The sequence below is a fragment of the Pistacia vera genome, unplaced genomic scaffold (assembly GCF_008641045.1).
Source record: "Pistacia vera cultivar Batoury unplaced genomic scaffold, PisVer_v2 Contig18, whole genome shotgun sequence".
NCBI classification, from domain to species: domain Eukaryota; kingdom Viridiplantae; phylum Streptophyta; class Magnoliopsida; order Sapindales; family Anacardiaceae; genus Pistacia; species Pistacia vera.
This window is the reverse complement of record NW_022195898.1, coordinates 369621-396199: the sequence shown is the minus strand read 5'-3', so window position 1 is coordinate 396199 and position 26579 is coordinate 369621. Positions and strand designations below refer to the sequence as shown.

Here is a 26579-nt window from a genome sequence, read left to right as displayed (position 1 = left end):
GATAGATTTACATATGAATTTGAGTTGGTATTAACTTTTGTAGATTAATCTATTAATAGATAATTTTTGAGATATATTTACTAGTTTTTGAAAGAAGTGTCCTACAGTAGATATAAAAATCATAAGGATCAAATAGATTTGGTCACTTTGGGCGTTAGAAAACGGCAGCTAAGGGAGGTAACTGAGGAAAGTTAATACCTCAGGGAGGGTGATTGATAATTTCTGAAACATCAGGGAGTTTCTTGTAAAATTCGTAAACCTCAGGGTAGGTATGTAATCAGTCACAAATATTTATAGAATTTGATCAGTTTTATTCCTTCCCTGTCTAATGTCACCAGCATTAGTGCTCTGCACGCAACACGATGTCGTACCTCGATACCAAAAAATCTTTAATTGTTAATTAAGACACAAGCAAAACTGCTGACTTTTTTAATTTGTTGGAAAATGAATGGGTTTTCCTTCGACATTAAATCCGTTTAGAGACTGAATTAATTGAATTATTAGTAATGTTTTCTGGGCAATCAATTCTTACAAATTTTTTTTAATTCTGATATAATAATTGTTTTAATATTATCACATCAATTCTATTGACTAAATCAAAGAAATGATATTTCTTTCATATGAAATGACTATTCTTTATTCTTTATAAAAGAATAGTCATTCTTTATAAAACATTGTTTCTTCAGAATAATTATCTCATTCTTTATAAAGGAATAAAAAACGACTCTTTGTTTTTAGTAGTATCCTAAGTGTCTTGAATATAGTGAGAGTTGATGTGATAGTATCAATCTATTAATATATTATGATTGTTTTTTCATAAAGAATGATCATTTATCTCTAATAGTGTCTTAAATGTAATGAGAGCTAGTGAGAGCTAACGTGACAGTGCCTAACATATTAGGGTCATAAGAAAAAGATATGATATTAGATTGTAAATATAGCAGTTTTCTTAAATTATTATTTATAGTTGTGGGGTGTTACGGACATTTCTTCTCCTGCAGTTGCAATGGCTATTAGGTATTAGCTATAGCTACACAGAAAAATCTCTGAATTCCAAGGTTGTATCATCATCTACCAGTTTTCCAATAAAAGACAAGAATAGATTATGCCCTATTAATAATTTCTTATTATTATAATATCATAATTTTACCAGTAGAGTGGCACAAGGGAGACGCCATGTTTATAGTCTTTATGGATCTTAAGAAAGGTTTAAAAAAAAATATAATGTAAATTTTGGGTCGTTTTTTCTATAATGAATAAGCAATAATAAGTATAATTAATTAAATAATTAATTAAATGAAGAGAATAGAGGAAGAAGGCAAAAACCGAGTGGAGGGGTATATTCGAGATAAAATGCAAGTATATTCAGTTGAAGCAAAGACCGTTAGCTGCTAACGAGAAGTAACCAAGAAGAAGAAACCAGAGAGGGATCCTGATTCCTGCCTCCCACCTTTGCCCCCCACAAACAATTTCTTCTCTCTTTTAAAAGTCCAACAAGAACCCAAGCTAGCCCTCTCTTCTCTTCTTCACCTAATCGCCTTTTCACTTTCATTCATACCAAAATATTTAGGCATTCTTTCTCTCTTTAGCGCTTTCTTTCGATTCATCGTTCAGGGATAAGAAGATAATCCGGTCAAGATGGATGATTTCTCAGCAACGTCAGGGGATTCGTCATCCACTTCTACGTCGTCTTCATTGTCAATATTTACGAATTACCCTCTCCTTTCAGCTCTTGTGTCCTTTGTTATCGCCCAATCTATCAAGTTCTTCACCTGCTGGTAATATTTCTTTCTCACTTGGTTTCTGTATTTTCATTTAATCTTGAATTTTGGATCTGGGTATGGTCTTTTTGCGTTTTTAAATGGAAGTTTACAAGATTTTTATTTCAATGTTGTGCATATGATGTTTTATTCTTTAATGAAAGAATTGTGGATTTTTTAGTCAATGAATTACGGAAGTTGTAAAAATAGCGTTGCCCAGACTTGAAAGGTTTATGAAATAGTTAATTTTTAGAAATCAAACTTAGTTCTTATTGATAACCCCAGTTCTTGAGGTCAACTCTACGATTTTTATCAACATTTAGCAATGTTTTACGGTCATATGTACCTTTAGAGTATCATTAATCCTTTTTTTTTTCTTTTTTTTTTTGGCTGCCTTGACCAACTTAATTCGTCTTGGGAATCATAAATGTGGATGATTTATAGGTTATCATTTGTCCTTTGCAAATATGACTTTTCTTTATTTTGCTGGTTCTTAATTTGTTGCCATCTAATTATTGAAAAGGTCACTTTTTTCTAGTGTTCAATGATATGCAGAAGAGAATCTCAGTAGAGAAATTTTTGATGTGTCATTATGCAAATGGTGAATTTCTTCAGTAAATTTTAATTCTGAGCATATCAAACATGGTAACTCATTGATATTGTTACCTCTTTGCTTGTGTTATGCTTCTGTTGGCATTGATGAGGTCCTGTCTTTTGTAATTTAGTCTACCCTGAGATGCTTAAGCTTTCCTAGATTTGCAGGTACAAGGAAAGACGATGGGATCTAAAGCAACTTATTGGATCTGGTGGAATGCCATCATCCCATTCTGCAACTGTTACTGCTCTTGCTTTGGCCATTGGGTTACAAGAAGGCTTTGGAGGGTCTTTGTTTGCTATTTCATTGATCTTAGCATGCATTGTATGTTCCCTTTCTCCATACCATTATAACTAGCATATACAAGTAAACTACTCTAACTGAGTGCTAATCCCAAGATAACAGGCTCTTCCAGGATTAAAATATTATTTATGTAAATTAAAACCTTATAACAAATTTTAAATTATGTTGCTAATATTTGAAAAGCACACAAACTAGATCAAGTTGTTATTTTAATTGCTTTCTTTATCTGAACAGTTGTTTGATTTATGTATTTCTAAATTTATAACATTTAGTATTTTGTAAAAGTTTTTTATTATGATGAATAACGATATTCAAAAGTTTTTCATGCTGATTATATTAGCAAGCCATTGTTAGATATTTAATGTGGAGATTACGGTGGCAGGTGATGTACGATGCAACTGGTGTAAGACTCCAGGCTGGGCGCCAGGCAGAGGTTTGATACTTTTGCTGCCTTTGGTTTTGGTCTTGCTCCCTGATTCTCTCCTCTTCTCGTGTTTTTTCTTGCTCTCTATCCATGTTCAAAAATTAATATGTCATAGAAGCTTTATTTGTTTGACTGCATGCTGTGGACTAGACACTATTCCATTGAGATGGATGAATATCTCTTTTGGAGTTTGTTTGAATTTTCATGTTTCTAAAATGGATTCTTTTCAGGTGTTAAATCAAATTGTATATGAACTTCCTTCTGAACATCCTCTGGCTGAAAGCAGACCATTGCGTGAACTTCTTGGTCATACCCCTCCTCAGGTTCGGTTTATTTCATTGAATTTTCCCCATAAATAATTGATGGAGTCACTCATATCTTTTACCATTGAAAGCCTCCAAATTTGTATGTTCTTCACATCAATTGTTTAAGTGTTTTTCACAATAATAACAGAAGACGATTTCGTAATGCCCATTCTTCTCTATTCTGTTATACCGAAGTCATTGATATTCATTCTTTGGATCTCATAATGAAAAATGGATCATTACAGTTTGCCTCAAGTAATACTATATCCATTGCAAGGAGTTGTGTTAATGATGCAATACCTCTTTTGCTGTACAAGTTCTATTGAGCTTCTGAACTTTGTAAAGAAAAAGCTATGTTTAAATTCCTATAGTCCCTATTAATTCTACCTTGTGATTTTGCGCAATGAAATGCTTTTTAGAAGATAGTTATTTAAAAGGTATTTATTACTTTTGGTTTATCTCCTTGTATTGCAGGTCATTGCCGGTGGGTTACTTGGTATTGTCACAGCAGTTATGGGCCATGTAATCATCTTCTTCAGTGGGCAATCTTAGGCTCAAGTGGATCGCATATATCATCATCATACACATCTCTAACACTTGATCATGCCACAGAACAGAACTCATCTGGCATATCTGTGACCATAATCATTTTCTGAATTTGAATGCGTAGACTTTGGTTTTAACTTACCATATTCTTCCGTTGAACTATCATCTCTTCATTCAAAACGGTAGCATTTCTGCAATGTAATTTGATTGATTGATTGAATCATTAGTTGTGAATTGTGATATAATGGAAATGTCTGCTAAATATCAGCCATGAAGTTGGCAAAAATATTTGCATCTAACATGCTAAGTTTGATCTATATACAATTGTTGCATTTGTGTTTTTACCTTGTGCTAAATTGTGCCTGTCTCACTGCTATTATGTTTCAAAAATATTTTAAACAATGGAAGTAAACCTATGGCAATAAATTACAAGCTGTGATTCGGTAGTCATAATTGGCTGCCAAAGAAGGGAAAAAGTCTGACCTGTTTGATAATTTGCAAATTGTGGTAAATAAAGAGTTTGCCAGCAGAAAAGACGACATATTGATGCTTCTGGGCCAACTTTCTGGTTCTTCTTGGAGCATCAAATGAAACTAGAATGGGTGAACCTGACTTGGTTTTTGTTTTTCATCATAGAAACTTTTCCCAGTTCAAGATTTGTAGTTTTTTATTGCACGAAACAGAAGATTGGGAAAGGTGAAAACAAAACACAAGATTGGTGCCATACAAAATTTCTGTCACACGACTGTTCCTATCCTAATATTTGAAATACATGAACTTACATACAGATTCCCTAAAAATTATGTATCAATATGGGTAACTTTATTATCAAAATCTTAATTGCAAAATATGTGTAGCGTTGACAAGACTACTTCCAATCCAGAAGAAGAATCATACTACAGGTCTTCAAAGAATCAAAGTGTGGTCTCTTCTACATTGACTGGCCTTAACCCTAATGCAGCAGAAAAAGCCTTCTCCATCGCCAAACTGGGGTCACCATTAACACCTAACTTTGCACGCCATGCAATGTGATCATCAGGTCTCACTAAGAGGGCCCCTTTGTCAGTCATCTGACAGATATTCCACCATGATGGTGAATCTGATGATCTCTTAACCTCCACAACATCTAAGTAGTTCTCCCAAGGTGCCAGTGCTGCCTTACTTCTGGCTTCAACTTTGTTCACAGCGTTAGCAGGCCACATTACACACACCCTGGTAGAAACTTTTAAATCTTCAGCCACCTTGAATGCAGCACGAGCAAGATGGTAGGACTCCTCTATTGGTGCTATTATGAGGAGAAATTCAACCTTATCTCCAGCCACAAGATCCAGTGTAGATATTGTCTCCTACAACGACACATAATATGAGTTAAAACAAAATTCAACTGCAATTTCACATTAAAAAAAAAAATAATTCCAGTTAATTAATTGCCATGTGATAAACCGGAAGAGGGAGCTCCTCATTTACAGATCCACAGCTCCACAGCATAAGCAAAAACAACGCCAGCATAATACAAGGACTAAGCAATAACTTCAGTTTAGGCTATCTTCGCACCTGCTGTGGTAAATAACTAAAGTCAAAACAGAAAAAAACTAATAACTAATTACATACCCAACTTGACGAAGTTGACACCCTGACATTCATATGCGGCAGCCTTGACCCTGGATCTGCAGAAGGAATGTAGTCCCTCCGACGACCAGTAGGTGCTTCTGGAGCAGTCACCAGAGGTTCAGTGTCAGGAACAAGAGCTCCTTCAAAGTACCTAACAACAGTAAATTGGATTATAACAGGAATTCAGAAACTCCAACATTGAACATGACTTGACTAAAAAAAGTAGCTGAAAATTAATTTTAATTGCTATTGGAATGGTAACAAAAAGCACAGAATAGTCAGGTTAGAGGACATCATATGAAACAATTGCAACTTCAAGTTGCTACACAGATATATATGTTTTCTAAATTTGATTTGAAGTTTGAAAATTTTTGAGACTAAAATAGCTGCAACATATCTAGAAATGATCATTCTTGATGTGAAGGAGATACCTGAAACCAAGATCCTCGGCAGGAAACTGAAGTTGAAGGCTCTTTCCTTCTTCAAATATATGCCTTAACTTAGCTAGCCTTGAAGATCCAAGTGGGTTGCTTTCATTCAGAAGAGATTCTGAGAGCTGGGCACGACCTACCTTAAAGATTCCATCCAGCATTGCCCTCTGTAGTACAGATGGTAAAAAAGAACCAACCGCTTTATTAATTACTTGATGCACTGCAAAAGCAACAAAAGGGAAAACATTAATATTTCACTAACAAGCATGCACATGAAAACATCTAAATTAGAGGATAGATCAATGATTGATAAGCATAACCAAGCAGAGAGAGGAAAAAAGATAGAAGAAAAAAGAAGAAGCAAGGTTTGAAGCAATAGCTGCGTTTGTTTACCAGAGTTTGCAATTGTTGGATCAAGACCAAGGGCAGAAGGAACTGCCATGGCTGCTTTGAAATTCTCGACACTAAGTGCAGTATTGAAGTTGGCAATCTGACAACAGTATACCATAAAGGTCAAATATCCAGCTAATGTCAGGATAAAATTATGATAGGAACAAGGTAGAAAAAGTAAAACCAATACCGGCTTACGTTCTGTTTCATAAGTATGAAGTAATGAAAGTGGTGAAATACCCTGTAGTACAGAAGCTACTTTCCAGGCAAGATTATGAGCATCCTGAATGCCAGTATTCATTCCTGCATAAATAACATAATATAGTTAAGCAAATGTCTGTACAAAGTCCCATTAATGGAATACATAAAGCAGCACTTGAACCTTTATTTCAACACACACCAAGGAGCTTTCTATGCTAAACACCAGAATAGCATGGTAATTCTGGGTGTCCAACCCTATATCTTTTTTCGTATCTATAATTTCTTCTTAATAAACCAACAGTTTAGAGAATGTAGGGACTTGACACACTATCAGTTAGGTAATGAATTTAGGGGATTTTTATATCTGCAAAAACAGTAGCTACTAACCAAAACCACCAGCAGGAGGGAACCGATGAGCAGCATCACCAGCAAGTATTATTCGATTGTCACAGCACACAAACTTCTGAGCAACTTCAGCATGCATCACCCATGGCTTTACATCGATCACATTGACATCTGAAAGCTCTTGACCAGCCAACTTGAATATCAACTGCTTGCATATCTACAAGTTGTATCCTTCAAAGAAACTGTTACCAACGATGGGGAAAATGCACGCATTCATATTATGAATCTTACAACTACATCTGACAATTGCCAAGCATGTTTTTCACATATTTTAAATGGTTTTGTAACATTTGTCATCCTCCAAACTTGACCACAAAAAGGGTACAAGCAAAGATATCAATCAAAATACTGCGTCTTAAAAGCCCATCAGTATCGAATGAAGATTACCTCAGGGCTGAAATCTTCAAGATTTTGCTGAGGTGGATAGAAAGGTATCTGCAGGATGATGAGCAATAATTTACTGCATGTATATGATGCACTTTAAAGTAGTATCAAATTGGCACAAATTTGATCCAAACAATTTCTAAACCTCTGCAATACCTGCAAGACAAATTCTCCTTGCTTCAGATCATGAGCTACAAGGACTCCAATAGCTTCAGTGTTGAAAATGAAAAATAGCATTCCAGGTCGCTCATTGAGCAGGTACTCTCCAAGGTCTTTACTCAAAAAATGAACACTGACAAGCTTTTGCAAATCTTTTTTGCCTTTTAGATCTATTCCTATAAGCTTCCTTATAGTACTTCCTGCACCATCTGTGCCGACAAGGATATTACACTTAATATTTCTCTGCTTAAGTTTTCCTTCCTCTAGAAATGAAGCAGTCACATCTATACAGTGGTCAGTTGCATTGATGGATACACACTCATGCCCCATTAATATTCTCCTTCCCTGGAGAAAACTATGCCGTTCTGAAGCTTCTGAGGTACAAACTTTAAAGTTGATATTTTCCAGCTGCTTAAGTAGCAATCTAATTAATTTGTACTGTGAAAAGTGTGCAACAGAGACAGGGCTCACAACTTTCTCAAAATCTGGCAAGGAATAACAACAGTATAAATTTATAAATATCAAAATCAGAAATTCCCCCGGATTAAGAAAAGTATGTTCATATTTTCTTGTTGCAACATATAATTATGGGACGTATAAAATACTAAGCTACATCATAATTCATACGTTCATAACATACAAACAATTTCATGATGTGATATATACACCTTATGATCTAGTTTTGGTAATCTTACAAGGCCAGTAGTAGAACTGAAAAGCCACATTCTAAGTGAAAATATAAAAGTTGTTGAGATGAGTCACACCTTGAGGTTTCATGTGATCTACTGACCCGAGAATCGAACCCGTGAGTGATGTACAATATATGAACTTTCTCCATAAATCTACCGGCGGTTGTGATTTTTCAATCTCCTCGGCCAAGCCATCCACCTTTCGAAACACCTAAAAACAACCACATCACAATGAAAATTAAATTCTTCTAAAACAACCGAAAGCAAATATCTTCGGTATAAGAAAATCAACCTCCATAGACCGATTATTGATAAAATGTGCCTGCGGATGCTTAGAGAACGATTTGTTTTTCTCCAAAACCGAGCATTTTATCCCTACAAAATATCATTTGAAGCAATTACATTTCAAACACTAGCTCCATTTTTGCCCCTTTGTACAAAGTAAAAATAACGAACTTTAAGTCTCCAACGATCAATTTGCTCTCTTTAACAAAGCACGACTTAAAAGAAAAAAAAAATTACCTTTAAAATTTCATCCTTCGAGTAAAACTTAAAAGAACAATGAAGTTTCCATAAAAATAAAATAAAATAAAAATCATAGAACACGATCAATGGCTATTTATAGCATTACAACAAACATTCTCACCCAAAAAAAAAAAAAAATTCAAATTTTTCTTCTTTTCTTCTTCCTCCTCACAAACTTCCTACGCAACCAAACAGCAAAACACGATTTTGTGGAAAGGGGAAGCAAATGAATGAAAAAAATACCTAATTTAGTGAGAAGCATAGAGAGAACAAGACCAACGGGTCCTGCACCAACGATCAAAACCGGAAGTACGGCATCGTTGGTGCTGAAAGTTTTGGAGTTCGACAAAGCTCTGGTTTGAATGTATCCAAATGGGTATGTTTTGGTTTTGAACAGGCAGGTAAACCTCCTCATAAACCCTGAAACTCCCATCAAACAAACCCAGAAATTTAAACAAACAATAAACATTGAAAGCAAGCGAAGCAGAATATATGTTGCATGGGCAGTTGGTTTTGTCGGTTTGAGTCTTGGGTTTTACTTGAGCTTGGCCCAAGCAATGTTCTGCGTTTGACAACTAATAACCCAGAATTTGCCCACTTGCAACACTATGACTGGATATGTTTGGCCCAAAGTGGCTAAATAGTTAAAGGTCCGTTTGGTTTGTTATTTTGGGTAGGATTTTAAAAATAGTATTGGGTAGTTGAATAGGATGATTATTACGAGGTAAAATTTAAAAATTAACAAAAAAACATTTAGGTTTGCTAATTTAACTAAACACCCCAATATATAAAAATTTTGTAAAATGACAAAAACACTCCACCCACCCACAGTGCCAGATTCAGGCCACCACCGTCAGAATTTGGTGTTATGACATAGACCAGTCTAATCTGATCGGTCGTGCGTCGATCTGGCCGTCAATTGTCGCAAAAGGCCAGATCTGGCAGTCAACGACGGCCAGATTGGAGAATTACCGGCCAGTTTCGGTCGTTTGTATGCTGTTGTGACAGATTCTGGTTACCATCAACGGTGGTTGCCAAAATCTGGCAACTATTGGTGGGTGGGGGTGTTTTTGTTAATTTTTAAATTTTTTTCTGAGGGTATTTAATTAAATTAATAAACTTAAGGGGTCTAAAAGTAATTGAATAAAATATAATAGTATTTCATAAATAATGAAACAAACAATTATTTTGAGAATAGGATTGGGAATAGGGTATGAAATAATAAACCAAACGGACCCTAAAACATCAAACTAATATATATATATAACTTATTTAATATAATAATACTATTCTTCCTAAAACTTATTCCAAATTTCATATCTTAAATAATGTATTATCATATGCGACGATGACACATTAAATGATACAACATTATGACAATAGTTGGTTACGCCAAGTAGGGCAAGAGCAGGTTTGGGGAATCATAGAGCCTTATGCTAATAAAAAAGTGACGTGTCATCATATATTGCATTAACATATAAATAAAGCGATGATATATTGAATGATATGGCATATGCCCATATAGTAATACATGACTTGGGATATGAAATTTTTTATAAGTATTTGAGATGAATAATATTACTCTTTTTTATAATATATCGGTTTTACATATGACACTTTATAAATAAAATCTTATTAGATAATCGTTTTGAGAGTTATCATAATGCCCCCAATCGCCAAACAATAGATGGATCACAACAATTTAGATGATAGTCATGTTGACATATAAATAAAATGATGATGCATTAAATGATATGTCAACAATACATATGATAGGATGAAAATGCCCTCGTATATAAATAAACCTAAACATTCACTCATCTTCTTTAAATCCGTCCTAACCATTATCATTCCCTTCACTGAAAACCTTGAAAACCCAACCCATAAACTGATTTTGTTACTTGATTTGGTCTTAGATTTCAATTGGTTTGAATTACATTTCCGTTGATTTTGGGTTTTAGATTTCGGGTTTTTGATGGAGTCAATGGTTTTGAATGTGAGATGGGGTTGATTGTCATTTAATGATGCAAATTTGGGTGATTTTTATGGTTCTCAAGGTGGAAAATGATGATGGGGACCTGCATTTTTTGGCCGACATGGGGTTTCAGCCTATTCAAATGACCTTATCGGCCAGAAATTGTAGGTCATTTGGAGAATAAGCGTGTTTTGGCTGAAACCCTAGGATTCGACCATATTTGGACATGTAAGATTATGTCCAAATGGCTAAATCCCAACGATCAACATGATTCAATCATATTTTGTCACTTTAGTGTTGAAGGGTGAAGTTGGCCGAATACGTGGTGCTGGCCAAAACCCGTCTTTAGCCTCCAACCGATTTTTCATCCGAATTCTTTGATATTGATCAATACTCATAGCCAGATTTGTATAAACCATCAATTTCAACATCTTAATTACCTGTATAAGCTAAAACAACCATGAAAACAACAACTCATCGCAAAAATAGTTTATTAAACATGTTTGATGTACATATACAACATATTCAATGATTTCTTATTTGGAACAACATTCAAATTGGAAAACTTATCAAATGCTCTCTTCTAAACCCTTTAATAACCCAATGCACTGATCAAATCCGTCAAAAAATAACTCATTCATATCATATAAACAAGTTTCACGTGAGATTTTAGAATTAAAACGAGAGTTTTTCTTTGAAGTTTAGGGATTTGTCAATAGAGGTAATTTCGTCCAATTTTTTTATATAAAATAGGATTACACACTATTTCTTGTGACATTTTTTTAAAATCTTAGGGCTTAAAATAGTGTAATAGGCTAATAGCGTTATTGAATTTCTCTTCTAATAACATATTTTACATTAAAGTAAATTATAATTAAAAAAATGCCGCGTGTCATGTATTCATGTTCTCTTATTTATTGTATTAAAAGAAGGGGACAGCAGTCCTCTACAATGTGTGGGGACCCACATAGTCCTACAGATTCACGGATCTGCTGACATAATTTGATAGGAACGTGGTGGTCCCTATCTGCTGACATGGCAACATGTGATTTAACGGTATTATTAGTAACCCTAAGTCTGGTCACATTAGATTATAATACTCACTGTCACTGTCGAACACTCTCGCCTGGACCCACTCTTTGCCCCCCATTTATGCCCACGTGATAACTTCAGAACCTTGCATCACCATCACCATCCATTTACAAACTTGACTCCATTATATCTGCCCCATCTGACACCAAACCCATCTCCCACCGTCCACGTGTCCCCCATTCCAACACTACGCCAGTTACCGTTAAAAGGACAACCGTATTTCAAAAACAACTCTTTTTTTTTTTTCTTTCTCCAATGATCGGTACTCTGTTCAGTGCTCATAATAACAATTATTTTATTTGATTTTGGACGTTACTGAAACTCTTTCCTAGATTCCAGTTTGAGTGAGAGTTAGTTTAATCTGCAATAAAGTTTTATTCTTTCTATGTAAATGGGTTATTTATGCGATTTTTTTTTACAACTTCTGCTACTGCTATGCATGTTGGCTGGTCCATGTTTCAACAATGCATAGTTATTTTTAGGATTTTATTGTACAATGGATCTGAAGCTTTTTTTGTTAGTTCTGTAGATCTCAAAAATACATGGTTTTGAGGTGTTATTCTCTGTAGGTTTTCTTTTATGCTGCAGAACCCTTCTGCTTCTGGCTTTTTTGTTGTTGAGCCTGCATTTCTGCTCACTCTTTTTGGTGGGTCTAAACTTTCATGAACCTTTCATTAGTAATTGATTAGTCTTTGATTAGAGTCAGTAAAACAGTGATGCAAATCAACATGACTGCATGTGTTTAGCATTTAGCTTTGTGTTTGGTTGTTTTCATCTTCTTGATTGTTGTTTGGGTTTTTTCAGCTCTGGGGATTAGTTAATCTCTCTGTGGATAAATTCCAAATGGGTCCCTTGCTGCAGTGAGAGATAACTTCAGATATTTTGGGGTTAGTGCTGTGCATAAATTTTTTCTGTTTGATCAAAACTTATTTGACTATTTGTGTATTAATTACTTGTAGAGGAATCCTATCTGGTGGGTGGAGAAGATTTAATCAAGTGTCCTATGCGTTTGATCATATGTGTGATAGAAAATTATTTGACTTGTGTGGTTAGGCTTCAAACTAATTTCCTTTTGTAGTTAGTTCTTAATAGCTAGCTGCAAGTGTTTATCTCTGTGGGGGCATGAATCTGGGACCTAATAATTAATAACCAAGTCCTGGATTTATTTTTGGACCCACTTAGGAATACTGCAGTTAATACAAACTTAGATTTGATCAAGATAACTAGGATCTGGACCATGTTTGATTTGATCAGGATTAACTTTGTTTGATGCAGTAGAGGGGGAAAGATTCTTGAACTTAGCTGAGTGATAGTTGTTTCTGTACTCGCTCTTTTGTGTGTGTGTGAGAGAGAGAGAGAGAGAGAGAGAGAGAGAGAAAGTTAAAGCTTTGTGGAGAGAAAATGAGATCTATAGATGATAAGGGGTGCTACAACCATGGACCGATTCAAGAGATTTCAAGTAGCAGTGCTATTAGTTTTGAGTTTCATAAAGGAAATGGAGCTAACCGCAGTAGTTCTCATCATCGAACAGCCTTAGGCAAACCAACACCATCAAAATGGGATGATGCACAGAAATGGCTAGTGGGGTTGTCAAGAGGGGGAGAGAAAAACCAATCCAAATCCAAGCCACGCAACTCAAATGCTGATGACAGGAGACTAATAGCTCCTGTTCCACAAAAGGAACAAGACTACTCGAGTGATGAAGATGAAGGGGAAGAAAAACGAAATGGATGCTTAGTTGCAGTGGCGACTCAATATGAAGCGGAAACAAAGAACGTAGACTGTGATGAATCAGTATGGCGAATCAATAAGCCCGTGGAAAATTCAACTTCAACTATTAGATCAATATGTGTGAGAGACATGGGGACTGAAATGACACCTATTGCAAGCCTGGAGCCTTCAAGAACAGCTACACCTATTAGAGCTACAACTCCTGCGGTGAGGAGCCCCATAGCTTCAGGATCCTCAACTCCAGTTAGGTTTCAACACGGAGTGCAGAGTACTGAGGGGTATCAGACTGGTCTAACATCAACAGAGAACAGAGGTGAGGCCAACTCTGCTGGCAGGGGGACTGATGCCACCAGACGGTGTGGAGATGAATATGACCCTTGCAGAATAGCTGAGAACAATAATTCTGATCAAGTTACAAAGCTGAACAATTTAGACGCCCAGGCAGTGGCTTGGGATGAGGCAGAACGTGCTAAGTACATGGCAAGGTGATACACTAATATAAATTTCTCTGGCTACTACTGAATGTGACTAATTAAACAACTGCTTAGAGTTCTTTTTACTCAACCACCCAAAATTAAATATGTAACAGTTTTGAGTATCTTCTACTCGTGTTAAGATTTTGGGAGGCGGGGAGTGAGTTTCCCCAGACTGTTCATGGGCCAAAATAGGCCTTCGAACTAATTGAAAGAACTGCTAATATGATGTACTTGCAATCTTTTGTTGTAGGTATAAGCGGGAAGAGGTGAACATACAAGCATGGGAAAATCATCAAAAGAGGAAAGCCGAAATGGAAATGAAGAAAATGGAGGTATTCTTTTCTGCACTCGTATGCAAACAGACTTCATTATTGTATACATGGATATTGGCATAGAGATTCCTCTACTTACACTACTAGTCTTTAGCGTGAGCAAATATTTAAAATAATGTTGCAGACCTTCTTCACCATCTAGCTTGTAACATAAGCATGCTACTGACAATTTTGCACTTTCCAATTATGCAAGAAAATGTCTCAATTTTATTATTTGGATGCCTCTTCAAAGGAACCGAATATACTTTTATTCTTCTTGTCTAGTTCACAGTGTGAAGTCTTTTTCAAATAAGCAGAAAAAGAAAAGTACTGCAGAGCTAAATGAAACAGCTTGGAGTGTTCTTTTCTAATTTTGTTTGCACTCTTATACCAAAAGTAAAGAATCAGAAAAAAAAAACCAGCATTACAAATCTAGAATAAAGTGTTTTGTTGGCTCAGTCAGCTATACAAAGGATTCTCATTGAAGCACAAACATTTTCTTGCTGCCCTTGAGTTGTCTTATATCCACAAATTGTGGATGAAATTGGAAATAAATGAACTGGGAGTCACAAGTCAAAATGCAGAGCCATAAATAGGCAGCAACTTCCTCTTACCTCATTGTGTTATTGACATAGAAATTGCATTATTAATCAAATTCAAAAGCCCTTTTTTTTTTATTTGAAAGGATTTTCCGCACCAAATTATAGATTTCTGAATACTTTGTTCGACTTCTAGGTGAAGGCGGAGAGATTGAAAGCACGGGCACAAGAGAGGGTGGCAAACAAACTTGCGGCTACCAGGAGAATAGCGGAGGAAAAGCGTGCGAATGCAGAAGCCAAATGAATGAGAAAGCTGTAGGACCTCTGAGAATGCAGACTACATAAGGAGAACTGGTCATCTGCCCTATCATTTTCTTTCAAGTTGCCTTCCCTTTGTTGGTAGCAACTCTGCAATAGCCAATAATTGTTGTTCCACGACTACCTTTTTTTTTTTTTGTCATTTTTGTGAGTATATGAACCTGAAGATCATGAGATATGATAAACACTTCATGGGGTTAATTACCTGGAATAAGGATAACATACCCCATTTTGAGTGAGGCATTATCATGATACTAACTTGTTCTCAATTATCAGGTAAGCGAAAGCGAGTTAAATGTTCCTGGGTCCATGAATATCCTACAAATCTAATGAATCGGGTAAGACACAATTATGTATTAAGGTAGGTGACCTCAAGGTTTGAACTAGAGGGGGAACAAATGGGCCAGGGAAGCAGGTCAACCCTAACCCGACCCACATTAGAGAGGGTTCAACCTGGAGGTTGAACCAACCCGTATGCAACCCCCGGTGGGCTGGGTTACTATATGGCAACCCGCCAACCCGGCAGGTTGCTATTTGTTTACAATAGCCAACACGCCCCCCAAAAAAAAAAAAAAAAAAAAAAAAAAATTAATTATTTTTTTCAAGTTTCCCTATTTTTTTAATTAAACTATTATGATTGAACTCTACAGATAATTTTACACAATAATATTAAACTAGACTTCTAAATCATAAATATAAAAGTATAAACTTCGTAATATTTGACACATTGTTATTATTATTTTTTATGGTACGTAAATATAAAAAACTTAAAGACTGAAGTCTTATTCTTAAATTTCCATGTCTTGTATAAAGTATAATTCATTCTTATGCTAAAGTTTCATCAATTGAATGAACAAATCTAATTTTTCTTATATTACAATTTTATTGTATTAAAATTGAATTAATATTTGAAATGTTAATAAAAAAAAATATTAATTGAATTATTGATATTTGAAAAGTTAACTAAAAACAATTTAAACAATTACATTTATTCATTTATAAATCGTTAATTATTTATTTGAAAAGTTAAGTAAATAAAACAAAATAAAAAAAATAAAAAAAGGGGGTTAACCCGGCCGGGCCCGACCCGCAGCCTAACCCGACGGGTTAGGGTTGGCAGGCCGGGTTGGGCCAACCATTCCCCCAAAAATGGCGGGTGGGTTAAGACCAACCCACCAAAAGCAGTAACCCACCGCGGACCGGGTCGGGTGGGTTACTTTTCCAACTCTAGTTTGAACCCAAGAAGTTGGATTCTTGCTACTCATGGTATTTTTTTTAATTTTATTATTATTATTATTTTTGGTAACTAGGTATCGGGCCAGCTTATGCGCATTTTAACTAATCCTCTAAGTCCATTGAATACCCCACAAATCTAATGAACCGGGTAAAGCATAATTATGCATTGAAGTAGGTGACTCCAAGGTTTGAACCCAATAAGTCAAGAAAGGGAGCACACCTCTTTGACCACCAAGCCAACCCCTTGTGGTTACTCATGGTGTTTATATGGTTTATAATATTTCCTTTCACTAAAGACCTAATGAACTCACATTATAAAGAAAAAATATGCATTTGCATCATAATATTTTTTCAGAAGCGAATATAAGTAGATATTGTTCGCTCTAGGCTAAAACCTTATAAACCTAGAAATTCAAAAGGCAATTAGAATCTAAAAGGCGTCGAGAGGACCCGGAACTTATAAATTGAATTTCAGATTCTGTTACTAATGTGATGAGGCTTATATAAATAGTCTTCACCATGCTTTTGAATGTTATTGAAGTTTTTGTTATTGCCATTATCTTCCAAATATAAAAAAAGCTTGTTCACATATACTATTTATTTGAAGTTTAAATAAATTTACTTGAGATTACAGGAAAAAGAAAAATTAGAGAAAGTAACTTAGATACATGTTAAACCAAACTTTATTTAATCTTGAGAAAATATAAAAATATAGAATTTATTTATTCTAATATTAACATTATGTTGTCTCTATATGTAAAGATATTGTATATTAATTAATTTAAGTAAAACCGGGGCCAAATCGTAATTCCAGGCGACTGTGAGGACTGAGGGGCCAATTTTTTTTTTCCAGACTATAAGGGGGCCTTATGATAATTGCCATATCTGATAATTTAAAAAAATAAAGTAAAATCGAGACCTATCAAATAGTTCGTGATCACAAACGCGAGTTACGCGACCTAAAACACTTTCTCCTCTCTAATTTTCTTAAAGCTGCGGTCGCCGCTTTCTCTGTCTCTCTCTAATATCTCTGTGTCTGATTTGGTAAGCAACATCGAACGTTCTCTTTGTATGAGAGATCAAGATTTTATGTCTTTCAGTTTTTTCAATTTCTAGGGCTTTTACTCTTCGTTTCGCTCTTCGATTTCTAGGGTTTTCACTTTCGATTTCGCATTATATAGCCGAATTTCGAGTGAGCACCGCTGAAATTGAGTGTTTTCGATTGATTTGTATTTCTTCTTTGTATTGATTCCATGTTTGATTTCGTATTATCTTTAGATCTGAAATTCATTTGGATTAGGGTTTGAATTTGTGTTCTTCTAAATGTTTGAAAAAGAAAAAAAATTGAATTGATCGTATACTAGGATCAGGGTTTTACTAGGAAGAATTAAGGGGATTCGAATTGCTATTAGTGCTTTTACTCAAGTATATATGGCGGCTGGGAGACATGGGGGTTACCGTGACAACGAATTCAGAGACCGAGAGGCTGATTTTGAAGTGTCAAGGCGTGAATATGCTTATTCAAAGGAGGAATATGACTATGAGCGGATTAGGAGTAGTAAACATGAAAACAACGATCGGGGTCGAGTTCGTTATATGAGTGACAGGGTTAGACAAAAGGATATCAAGGAGAGGGAAGTGATCACAAATGGTGGCTATCGCTCCTCATCTAGTAGGAGTGATTCAGGTAGTAGTGGTGGTGGTCGTAATAGTCGTGGTCCTAAGCCAAAGGAGTTTTCAGTTAAGGCTATTGATAGGGAGCCTGGTGAATTGTCAAGTGAAAGTGGGTCTGAGGATGCAACTGAAATTGAGTCCATATCAAAAGGTAAGGATAGTGAAGTTTCCAAGGTGGTAGAGAATGGGATTCAATCTCCTTTGGAGAGAAAAAGGAAATTTTCTCCCATAGTGTGGGACAGAGATGATAATAATGTAGGTAAAAGTAGGAATTCACCTGTTGTGACGGCTCTTCCCCCTCCACCACCTTTACCCAAGACATATCGCAAATCACCTAATGTAGTTCCAGAGGGAGGTGTACATGTATCTCCCCCGAAGAGTAGGAAAAACCAGAATTTGCAGTCTGTTTCACCAATCAACCCTCCTGTGGTATCTAGGTCAGTTGAATACAGTACTTCTGAGTCTCCAGTTGGGTTGTCTTCTTCACCATCAAAGGAGCAACAATGGGATAATGTTCAGGAATTTGAGCATTTAGATGATGAAGACTATGTACCAACCCGGAATATATCCTCTTCGAGATGGGCTGCTGGAAACAGTTCTCCTGTTGATGAAGGTGAAATTTTAGAAGATGAAGAAGTTCCTAAAAGGAGGAAAAAAATGCCTCTTTCAGAGTCTTTGCAAACCAGATTAAGGAACAAATCCATTAGTCCTGAGCTTGTGGAGCTTAAGAGAACAGGGTCTGAAAGGGCTAGATCCAGGTCATCTGAATCTGATGAACAAGGCAGCCGTGCTAGGTCTTTGAGTGGGGATGGTTATCATGGTAATGATTCAGAGAAGGATGATTACATGGAGATTGATGAGGAACGAAACCATGCTGATATTAGTGTTAGTGGGTCTGATGCAAATTCAGATGATGAAACTGATTCTCGTGAGACTCCAGAACCTGCAGCACCTCCTCAAAGAAGTATAAATATGCTTCAGGGATGTAGAAGTGTTGATGAGTTTGAGAGGCTAAACAAGATAGATGAAGGCACTTATGGTGTTGTATATAGAGCTAAAGATAAGAAGACGGGGGAAATTGTAGCCTTGAAGAAGGTAAAGATGGAAAAGGAAAGAGAAGGTTTTCCGTTGACTTCTCTGAGGGAAATAAACATCCTTCTTTCTTTTCATCATCCATCAATTGTGGATGTTAAAGAAGTTGTGGTAGGGAGTAACTTGGATAGCATTTTTATGGTGATGGAATATATGGAACATGATCTAAAAGGACTGATGGAGGCAATGAAGCAACCATTCAGTCAGAGTGAAGTGAAATGCCTCATGCTCCAGCTATTGGAGGGTGTCAAGTATCTTCATGATAATTGGGTGCTTCATAGAGATTTGAAGACATCAAACCTGCTTTTGAATAATAGGGGTGAGTTGAAGATCTGTGACTTTGGTTTGGCCCGTCAATATGGGAGCCCCTTGAAACCGTATACTCATTTGGTTGTTACTCTTTGGTACAGGTGAGCTGCACTTGTCTGATTTCTCCTTCCATGCTTACATTATTTACATATGTGTAGTCATGTTTGTTTCATGTATTTTGATCTTCCTTATTCATCTCTTTTTGTTGTTTCAGTTACATATGTGGTTCAGCATGCACATATATACTGTTTGTTGGAGTGTGTCAGTCTGTTTGTTTGAACTCTTTTTCAGATGGTGATTTGTTGGTGTATTGTTAACATCTTGACCTTTGGCCAGATATTCTGACATGATGATCCCTCGTGTAATAATCGCATGGCACTTGTTAATTCATGGTGGTATTAAATGGCTGTGCTTATATATTTGATGTCATGTTTGCTGTCACAACTTTTGTTATTTGCTTAACTTGCAGTTCAATGAGAAGCAATTCTCTAACCCCTATTCAGCATTCCTTTTAGCCTCCTTTTTTCTGCATTATCATATATATGGTTTTCAGATGTTTAACTTGTTCTTTTTTATACAAACACACTTATATATTTACTCATATCTGCAGGGCACCGGAACTTCTATTGGGAGGAAAACAATATTCAACTGCAATTGACATGTGGTCATTGGGTTGTATAATGGCTGAAATGTTGTCTAAGGAGCCACTGTTCAATGGCAAAACTGAATTTGATCAACTTGACAAGGTAAATTATGTTCAATATATCAGGTGTAGGTAAACTATGGTCAATGTCTGTGTTGTTAAGTGGTCCTAATAATCATTTATGGGTTTTCTTATGGTTACAGATTTTCAGAATCCTTGGCACACCAAATGAGACAATTTGGCCTGGATTTTCAAAGCTGCCTGGTGTGAAGGTCAACTTTGTCAAGCATCAGTAAGTATCAATTTTTTTCTTATTTCTTTGTGACCAAGTTGACCATTAGGTCCATTACATTGTGGTGTTCTTATTCTTGCCACTGTTTTCCCAGGCTTCCAGCTTTGGGAGATTCTGATCTGGCTATCTGGCCTCCATTGGTGACATATTACTTGCACATCTTTTTTTCTTGTTTGTATTAATTGCTGACTTTTTCTTTCAGGTATAACCTGCTGCGTAAGAAATTCCCAGCAACATCTTTCACTGGATCACCAGTTCTATCTGATGCTGGGTTTGACTTGTTGAACAAACTCTTAACCTATGATCCTGAGAAGGTAAGCATCTGATTATCTGTGGCGTCTGGTTAATACTTTTTCTGGTTTGACTTTATACTTAAACCCATGGTACTTTGCAGCGAATAACAGCTGATGCTGCTCTTAATCATGATTGGTTCCGTGAAGTTCCTCTTCCTAAGTCCAAAGATTTTATGCCTACCTTTCCTGCTCAACATGCTCAAGACAGGTACGAGATTCCGAGGTTGAAATTTTTAGATTTTTCTAGCAATTTCTTTCTTTCCATATATAATTCAGTTTTTTTTTTTTTTATTTGGTTATTGTCAGGCGTATGCGAAGAGTTATGAAGAGTCCTGATCCTTTAGAAGAGCAGCGTAGAAAGGAGCTGCAACAAGGGGAGCTAGGGACAGGTGGTTTGTTTGGCTAATAGAATTGAATTAATTTGCCAACTGTGTCAAAGATCCCGTGCTTTAAGTTTTCAAAGTAGTTTGCAAATGCCCACAGTTGAGGTGAGGGACATGCATTCAACAGAAGTTGCGAACATTGCTTGTCAGACGATCATTCATGCTGTTTTTTAGCAGGCAACTGTGGTGATTTGGGTGGAGAATTATTTGCCTCCTACCTGTCAACAAGATTTCTTGCAGGTTAACTTTGTCCTCCGGCTCTGGGAATCATGTAGAAATGCATCTGTGACACTGCTTGCACGCAAGGTGTGGCATAACAGTTTTTCTTCTTTAAAATATCAGTTTCAGCTCGAACTTGTGTATGTAACATATTCTTATTGGTACATTGTAAACGATTATCTTGAAATATGGTTTTAAATTAGAAAATTATGGAATTTACTACCGACCATCATTTCTATCATTTTTAATATTCACATTGTGTTTGCAAGAGACGGTTGGTGTGAAGTGGAGGGAACGTTGTTAGCTTTTCATTGACGAACAAATTGACAGTAACCATTGTGCTTTGAAGGTAATTTATCAATTCATATCTGCAGAATGTTATGTGGGATAAGGACTTTGTTGTCTTCAGTGTGATCATTGTTGTGCTAGCATACTCTTGATATGCAGTGGTTTGTTTCAGTTGCTGTGCTATTTTTCTTTTTCTTTTGCCACACCCACTTGAAAAATTCTTGGCGTTCTGGAGAAGATGATTTATCATGTGCAGTGATCTTATGAGCAGGATTTGTAATGTCTGTGACCCGTTCTAAAATGCTGTTTAATGGAACAGTATTATATTTGACTAATAATGTCATGACCAAGAAATAAAAAAAGAGTAACTAGTAAACATTGACAAATTTATGTTACTGCCAAAGCTGATTACTGTAACTATTGAGCTCTTTTCTCTATATGGTTTTGACTGAGGTTTGTTTTGCTTGTAAATTCATTATTGGATGTGATTATCAAATAAAGAAGGCAGCTGTCCTATTAAGCCATTTTGTTTTTGGTGCTCCTCACCTTATCATGTCTAAACTTCTGCTTATACTTGTTATGAATCTCTAGTTGATATGATTTCAACTGATGATTTGAGAGAATTCAAGTTGCTCAAATAATAATAAACCATTTGCCTTAGTGAATAAATAATTTTTAGTTGATATGATTTCAACTGATGATTTGAGAGAATTCAAGTTACTCAAGTAATAATGAACCATTGGCGTTAGTGATTAAAGAATTTCCCGTTTGCAACTTCATGTCTAGTTGTATTTCAATAATTTGGTATATTTTAATTTCCAATGATTTCTCGTTTCTATGTTTCTCCACTTGTCTTTGGTTTCTTGGACTCTCATTTTGCACTTGCTTCATGGTACTGAGAAAACTTGACGCATTAATGTGTAAAGATCACATCGTTAATTCTACCCCTATGTATTCTTTTTCGCATTGATGGTGTGAGAAGATTCAGACTTTATTAGCTGCAGAAGTTTTTTTATGACATTGTCTGCAAATGTCACTGCAGTCTCAAAGCAAGCAGGTTGAGGAGGTTACCTGTATTCTCTGGATTTTATAGAACTTCCAATTAATTGTTCCTTCAGGCTCACTAGAGGTACCATATGAATTTGCTTTGTTGTTCATGTATTAGATCATATTATTGGTTTGCACCTATTTAATTTTCAATCTGATTTGGTATCAACTTTTTAATGAAATTGTTGGTCAATATTTCCAATAAAGAATTTTGTGAAAAGGCATTAAATTTACTAGATAGATGTAACAATAAAAAAAAATAAATAAAAAAGGTGATGATGGGGAGAAGATTTATTTGGATATACAGACTGATGTTTATGCCATGGTTCTTTTCTGATTCGTGTTCATTTATTGGTGTGGTTGCTGCTCTGTAGGTTGAAGCAGATCATATACCCTAGTTTTGCATTCTAAATATTGTCATTATTTTGGTGGTGTATGTGGATCATGTTATTATGTGATCGATGGTCTGTATTTCTAAAATAATGCCATGTCACTTGGAACACAAACTTGGGATGTATAGTACTACTAGTTGTATATTAAATATAGTAGTGGCAGATGCATTAAACTACATACATGTATTCAAAAGTATAATTTGAAAATAACTTCTAGATCTTTCATTATTTTATGTAGCCAGTAGTATGATTACGAAAGCCTCACTGGTAATTAGCTGATTATTAAACTGAGTTGTTGCTAAGTTGTATGGGGCTTGGAGTTGTACTATTTATGAAAAATTATGGATCTGCTTGCTCAGTATATCCATGTAGGCCCTTGCGAACAAGACCGTGGAGTTGCTTGGAGTGACAATTTTTAGGTAGGTATTGTATGGCTTGCATGTTTGCTGGCATACAATAGTAGTTAGCAGAGCTATATTTTTTGAGTATTACTTACAAGGTGAAATCATATATTATTTTAGTTGGTGACAGTACGGTTTTGAATGCGTCCTTTATTGCTTTTTGAGTCACTTTTGCTCATTTTTCTGATGTGATTTTATTTTAGGCATGGCTGGAAGAATGGGTTGCTTGGAGATGGAAAACCATGAAGCGTCCACTTCCCATTCACGAAATCCATGACCTGAGAGGTGATTAAGCGGCACTAAAACGAGTAACTTGTTATGTTGAATCAAACAGATATTGAGAGGTGCATGTTATCCCATGATCCCATCAACACAATCTTGATTCCCTACCCACTAGTTTATTCCAGAGAGAGATGGGCTTCTTTCTCTGAAACCCGTAAATTCATTCTGCCTCAATATAATTTTGGTTATCGTCCATTCCGGGGAAATTTGCAGATAGGGAGAGATGGAAATAATGTGGTCTATATTGAGGTGCCTAGTTATTGATGATTGATTGTTTGTTTGAACCATGTCGTCTCGTGCTCTGTTCATCGGAGTGATGTTATGTTGTGGTCCTTGTGGATCAAGGCAACTTGGTGTTCTAAATATACCCTTTTGTTAAAACTAAACGGCCCCTTTTGCACGAGTTTAATTAATGAATACTAAAGCCGAAGAAAGTAATTTTTAGGTATAAAGTTATTTTGTATAATATATACCAAAAGTCTACTTTTTACTCACAAAACGAGATTTTATGTTCATTACATCGGTGAAACGAATTATCTGGTTGCTTGAGTTTGTTCTTTAAACGCGTAAAAGAAGTGGTTTAGCTCATGGATGTCAAATCGTATATTGTATCGTATATCGAAAATTTAATTTTTTGAATCGTGTATCTTATCATAAGATAGGTTTTTTTCAAAAAAATTAATAAAATAATAAATTTTTTTTAAAAATTAATCATTTCCAAAATTAATTAAAGAATTTTGTGGTATTATTGATTTTAAATTATGGTATTATATAATCAAAATTAATCACAAAATTAAAAATCTATATTTTTTTTTTTCAACCATGCGTACCATTTTTAAGATCAATGTCAATATCTATATCTTTATTTGTATTATTATTATCATGCAAAATGGGTAACGCATGTTCCTCTTTGCTTTCTTTATGTAAAATAGGTAAATTTGAACAGGTTTTAGTAAACTGGGTTGGGTGACTCGGTTTCGACTTGAATTTTTTTTGAGCATTTGGCGTAAATTAATAAAGTCGTATCGATATTTTTAAGGATATGAACAGATACGTATCGTATAGTAGGATATATATCAATGTATCGAAAGGTTCGAGATATACTCTCTGATACATATCGTTGGTGACCTGTATCAAATCGTATCGTAAAATACTAATAAACTTAGCTACAATTACGTCTGATTGAAAACTGAGTTGGATGAATGTATAATTGCGTTTCATTTGCTTATATATATATACACACAGATTTTGTGAAAGTTGAAACCGAGTTGTTTACAACCCAAAAAAAGCCGAAACCGAGTTAGTGTCTATGATACGTACGGCATCAAGGCTACAACTTATTTATTCGCTACCTCCATCACCTGATCACCATATAAATATTCTTAGTTTACTGTTTTCGGCGGAGTATATAATATTTCACTAACACAGAAATTGTGCAATGCCATAAGCAAATTCCAAATGCCACGATATTCTTTTGTGAACACCAAATATGAACGGAGTATTAAAGGCAAAGAAAAATGCTACGGAAGTCAGCGATTTGCATCAAATTTTTACATCAAACGACGTGTCTACTGAATAAGAAGAACCACGTATCATATTAACAAATATTTTGCGAATGAACGACTGTCCATAAAATATAGACGGTCGTCCATTGTTATTGGACGGCCGTTTATTTAAAATGGACTCTCGTCCATATTATATGGATGGTCGTCCTTTACTATAGACAGTTGTCCATATTATATGGACGAATATCCATATAATTTTAGATGAAATATTTATTTTTAAAGTATAAAATTTTTAGATGAAATAGAAGAAAAAAAAAATTGATTTTAAGTAAAAGTATGGACGCTAGTCCACTCATTCACTGTTTTAAAAACCGGACCAGACCGGCCGGTCCAACCAGTTGGACTGGAAATCGGTCATGTGTCTGGTTCGAGTCAACATTAAACCCGTTAGTATATATTAAACGGCTTTAACCCGGTCAAAACCTGGATAAAGTCAATGAACCGTTGGATTGGCGGATAAACCGGTCTGATTTCAAAAACCCCTAACCCTACGCAATCGCACTATCGCAGCCCATTCCACTGATTTCCTTTCTCTGTTTCTCAACTTCTTTTCTTTCTCAGTTTCTCTACTAAAATTTCTCAGATTTCTCAACTTCTCTTCGAAAATTTCTCTCCGAAATCCCACTCAAATCGCAATCAACTCCACTCAAATTGCAATCAAATTGTAACTAAGATGGCTGCGACTTTGGCCGGAGAAGATCTAATGAGAACGATGAGCTGTCGCCCGACGATGCAGTCGAGGAGTTGGTGGAAGTGGATGGCATCTGCAAGTCTGGCGTCAGCGAGCATCCGGGGGGCGTGGAATTCACAAACAAATGTGTTTGCACAGAGCCAACGGCAGGATGATGAAGAGGAGTTGAGGTGGGCGGCAATCGAACGGTTGCCCACGTATGATCGATTGAGAAAGGGGATGCTGAGGCAGGTTCTTGAGAATGGGAAAATTGTTCACGATGAGGTGGATGTGACGAGATTCGCCATGGAAAATGAGTGGTTTAGAGTTAGTAAAACAATAAGATGTGGTCAACAAAGTTTGCTTTGGGAGTCAACAATAAGATTGGTTTGAATTTTATGAAGCCGGCGAGCATTAGATATGGTCAATTCATACCAATTTTTAATCCATTTTCTCTATTAATGACGTCATATTCTTATTTACATGAACCAAAACAAGTAAAGCCAACAAGCAAAAACGGCAACAACATCTATCACTTTGAAAATCATATGACATTAAGTATTATTACATTTTTAAAAACTATATATAAACTTTTTACTGGAACTTTATATTTTAACCTTAGT

General features: G+C 35.7%; 4 protein-coding genes across 9 annotated transcripts; 3 read left to right on the top strand and 1 right to left on the bottom strand.

The window, feature by feature from the left end:
- Positions 1–1517: 1517 nt before the first annotated feature.
- Positions 1518–4247, top strand: LOC116126451 (uncharacterized membrane protein YuiD-like). Its single transcript, XM_031412144.1, has 5 exons — positions 1518–1778; positions 2523–2679; positions 3041–3091; positions 3313–3405; positions 3862–4247. Exons 1-5 carry the CDS (start codon positions 1639–1641, stop codon positions 3937–3939), a joined length of 519 nt encoding a protein of 172 aa, XP_031268004.1. The 5' UTR covers positions 1518–1638; the 3' UTR covers positions 3940–4247.
- A 596-nt stretch (positions 4248–4843) lies between these two features.
- LOC116126444 (2,4-dichlorophenol 6-monooxygenase) lies at positions 4844–9189 on the bottom strand. The gene is made up of 11 exons (XM_031412136.1): positions 8972–9189; positions 8496–8578; positions 8279–8414; positions 7512–7999; positions 7359–7406; positions 6954–7128; positions 6556–6668; positions 6369–6465; positions 5976–6195; positions 5545–5695; positions 4844–5279 (listed from the first exon to the last, which is right to left on the bottom strand). The coding sequence occupies exons 1-11, from the start codon at positions 9159–9161 to the stop codon at positions 4848–4850; spliced, it is 2133 nt and encodes a 710-aa protein (XP_031267996.1). The 5' UTR covers positions 9162–9189; the 3' UTR covers positions 4844–4847.
- A 3661-nt stretch (positions 9190–12850) lies between these two features.
- On the top strand, positions 12851–15314 carry LOC116126481 (uncharacterized protein At3g61260). The gene is made up of 3 exons (XM_031412162.1): positions 12851–14011; positions 14253–14334; positions 15049–15314. Exons 1-3 carry the CDS (start codon positions 13197–13199, stop codon positions 15154–15156), a joined length of 1005 nt encoding a protein of 334 aa, XP_031268022.1. The 5' UTR covers positions 12851–13196; the 3' UTR covers positions 15157–15314.
- Positions 15315–17457: 2143 nt separating this feature from the next.
- On the top strand, positions 17458–23916 carry LOC116126486 (cyclin-dependent kinase G-2). 6 transcript variants are annotated; one of them, XM_031412167.1, is made up of 9 exons: positions 17458–19582; positions 20092–20227; positions 20328–20416; positions 20619–20730; positions 20811–20917; positions 21016–21197; positions 21270–21660; positions 22642–22728; positions 23643–23916. In XM_031412167.1, the coding sequence occupies exons 1-6, from the start codon at positions 17838–17840 to the stop codon at positions 21113–21115; spliced, it is 2289 nt and encodes a 762-aa protein (XP_031268027.1). In that variant the 5' UTR covers positions 17458–17837; the 3' UTR covers positions 21116–21197; positions 21270–21660; positions 22642–22728; positions 23643–23916. The 6 variants fall into 6 exon arrangements, with proteins under 6 accessions (XP_031268027.1, XP_031268030.1, XP_031268028.1 ...); XM_031412170.1 differs by having other exon boundaries at positions 21016–21398; positions 21583–21660; XM_031412168.1 differs by adding an exon at positions 23398–23457 and having other exon boundaries at positions 21016–21660.
- Positions 23917–26579: the final 2663 nt, after the last annotated feature.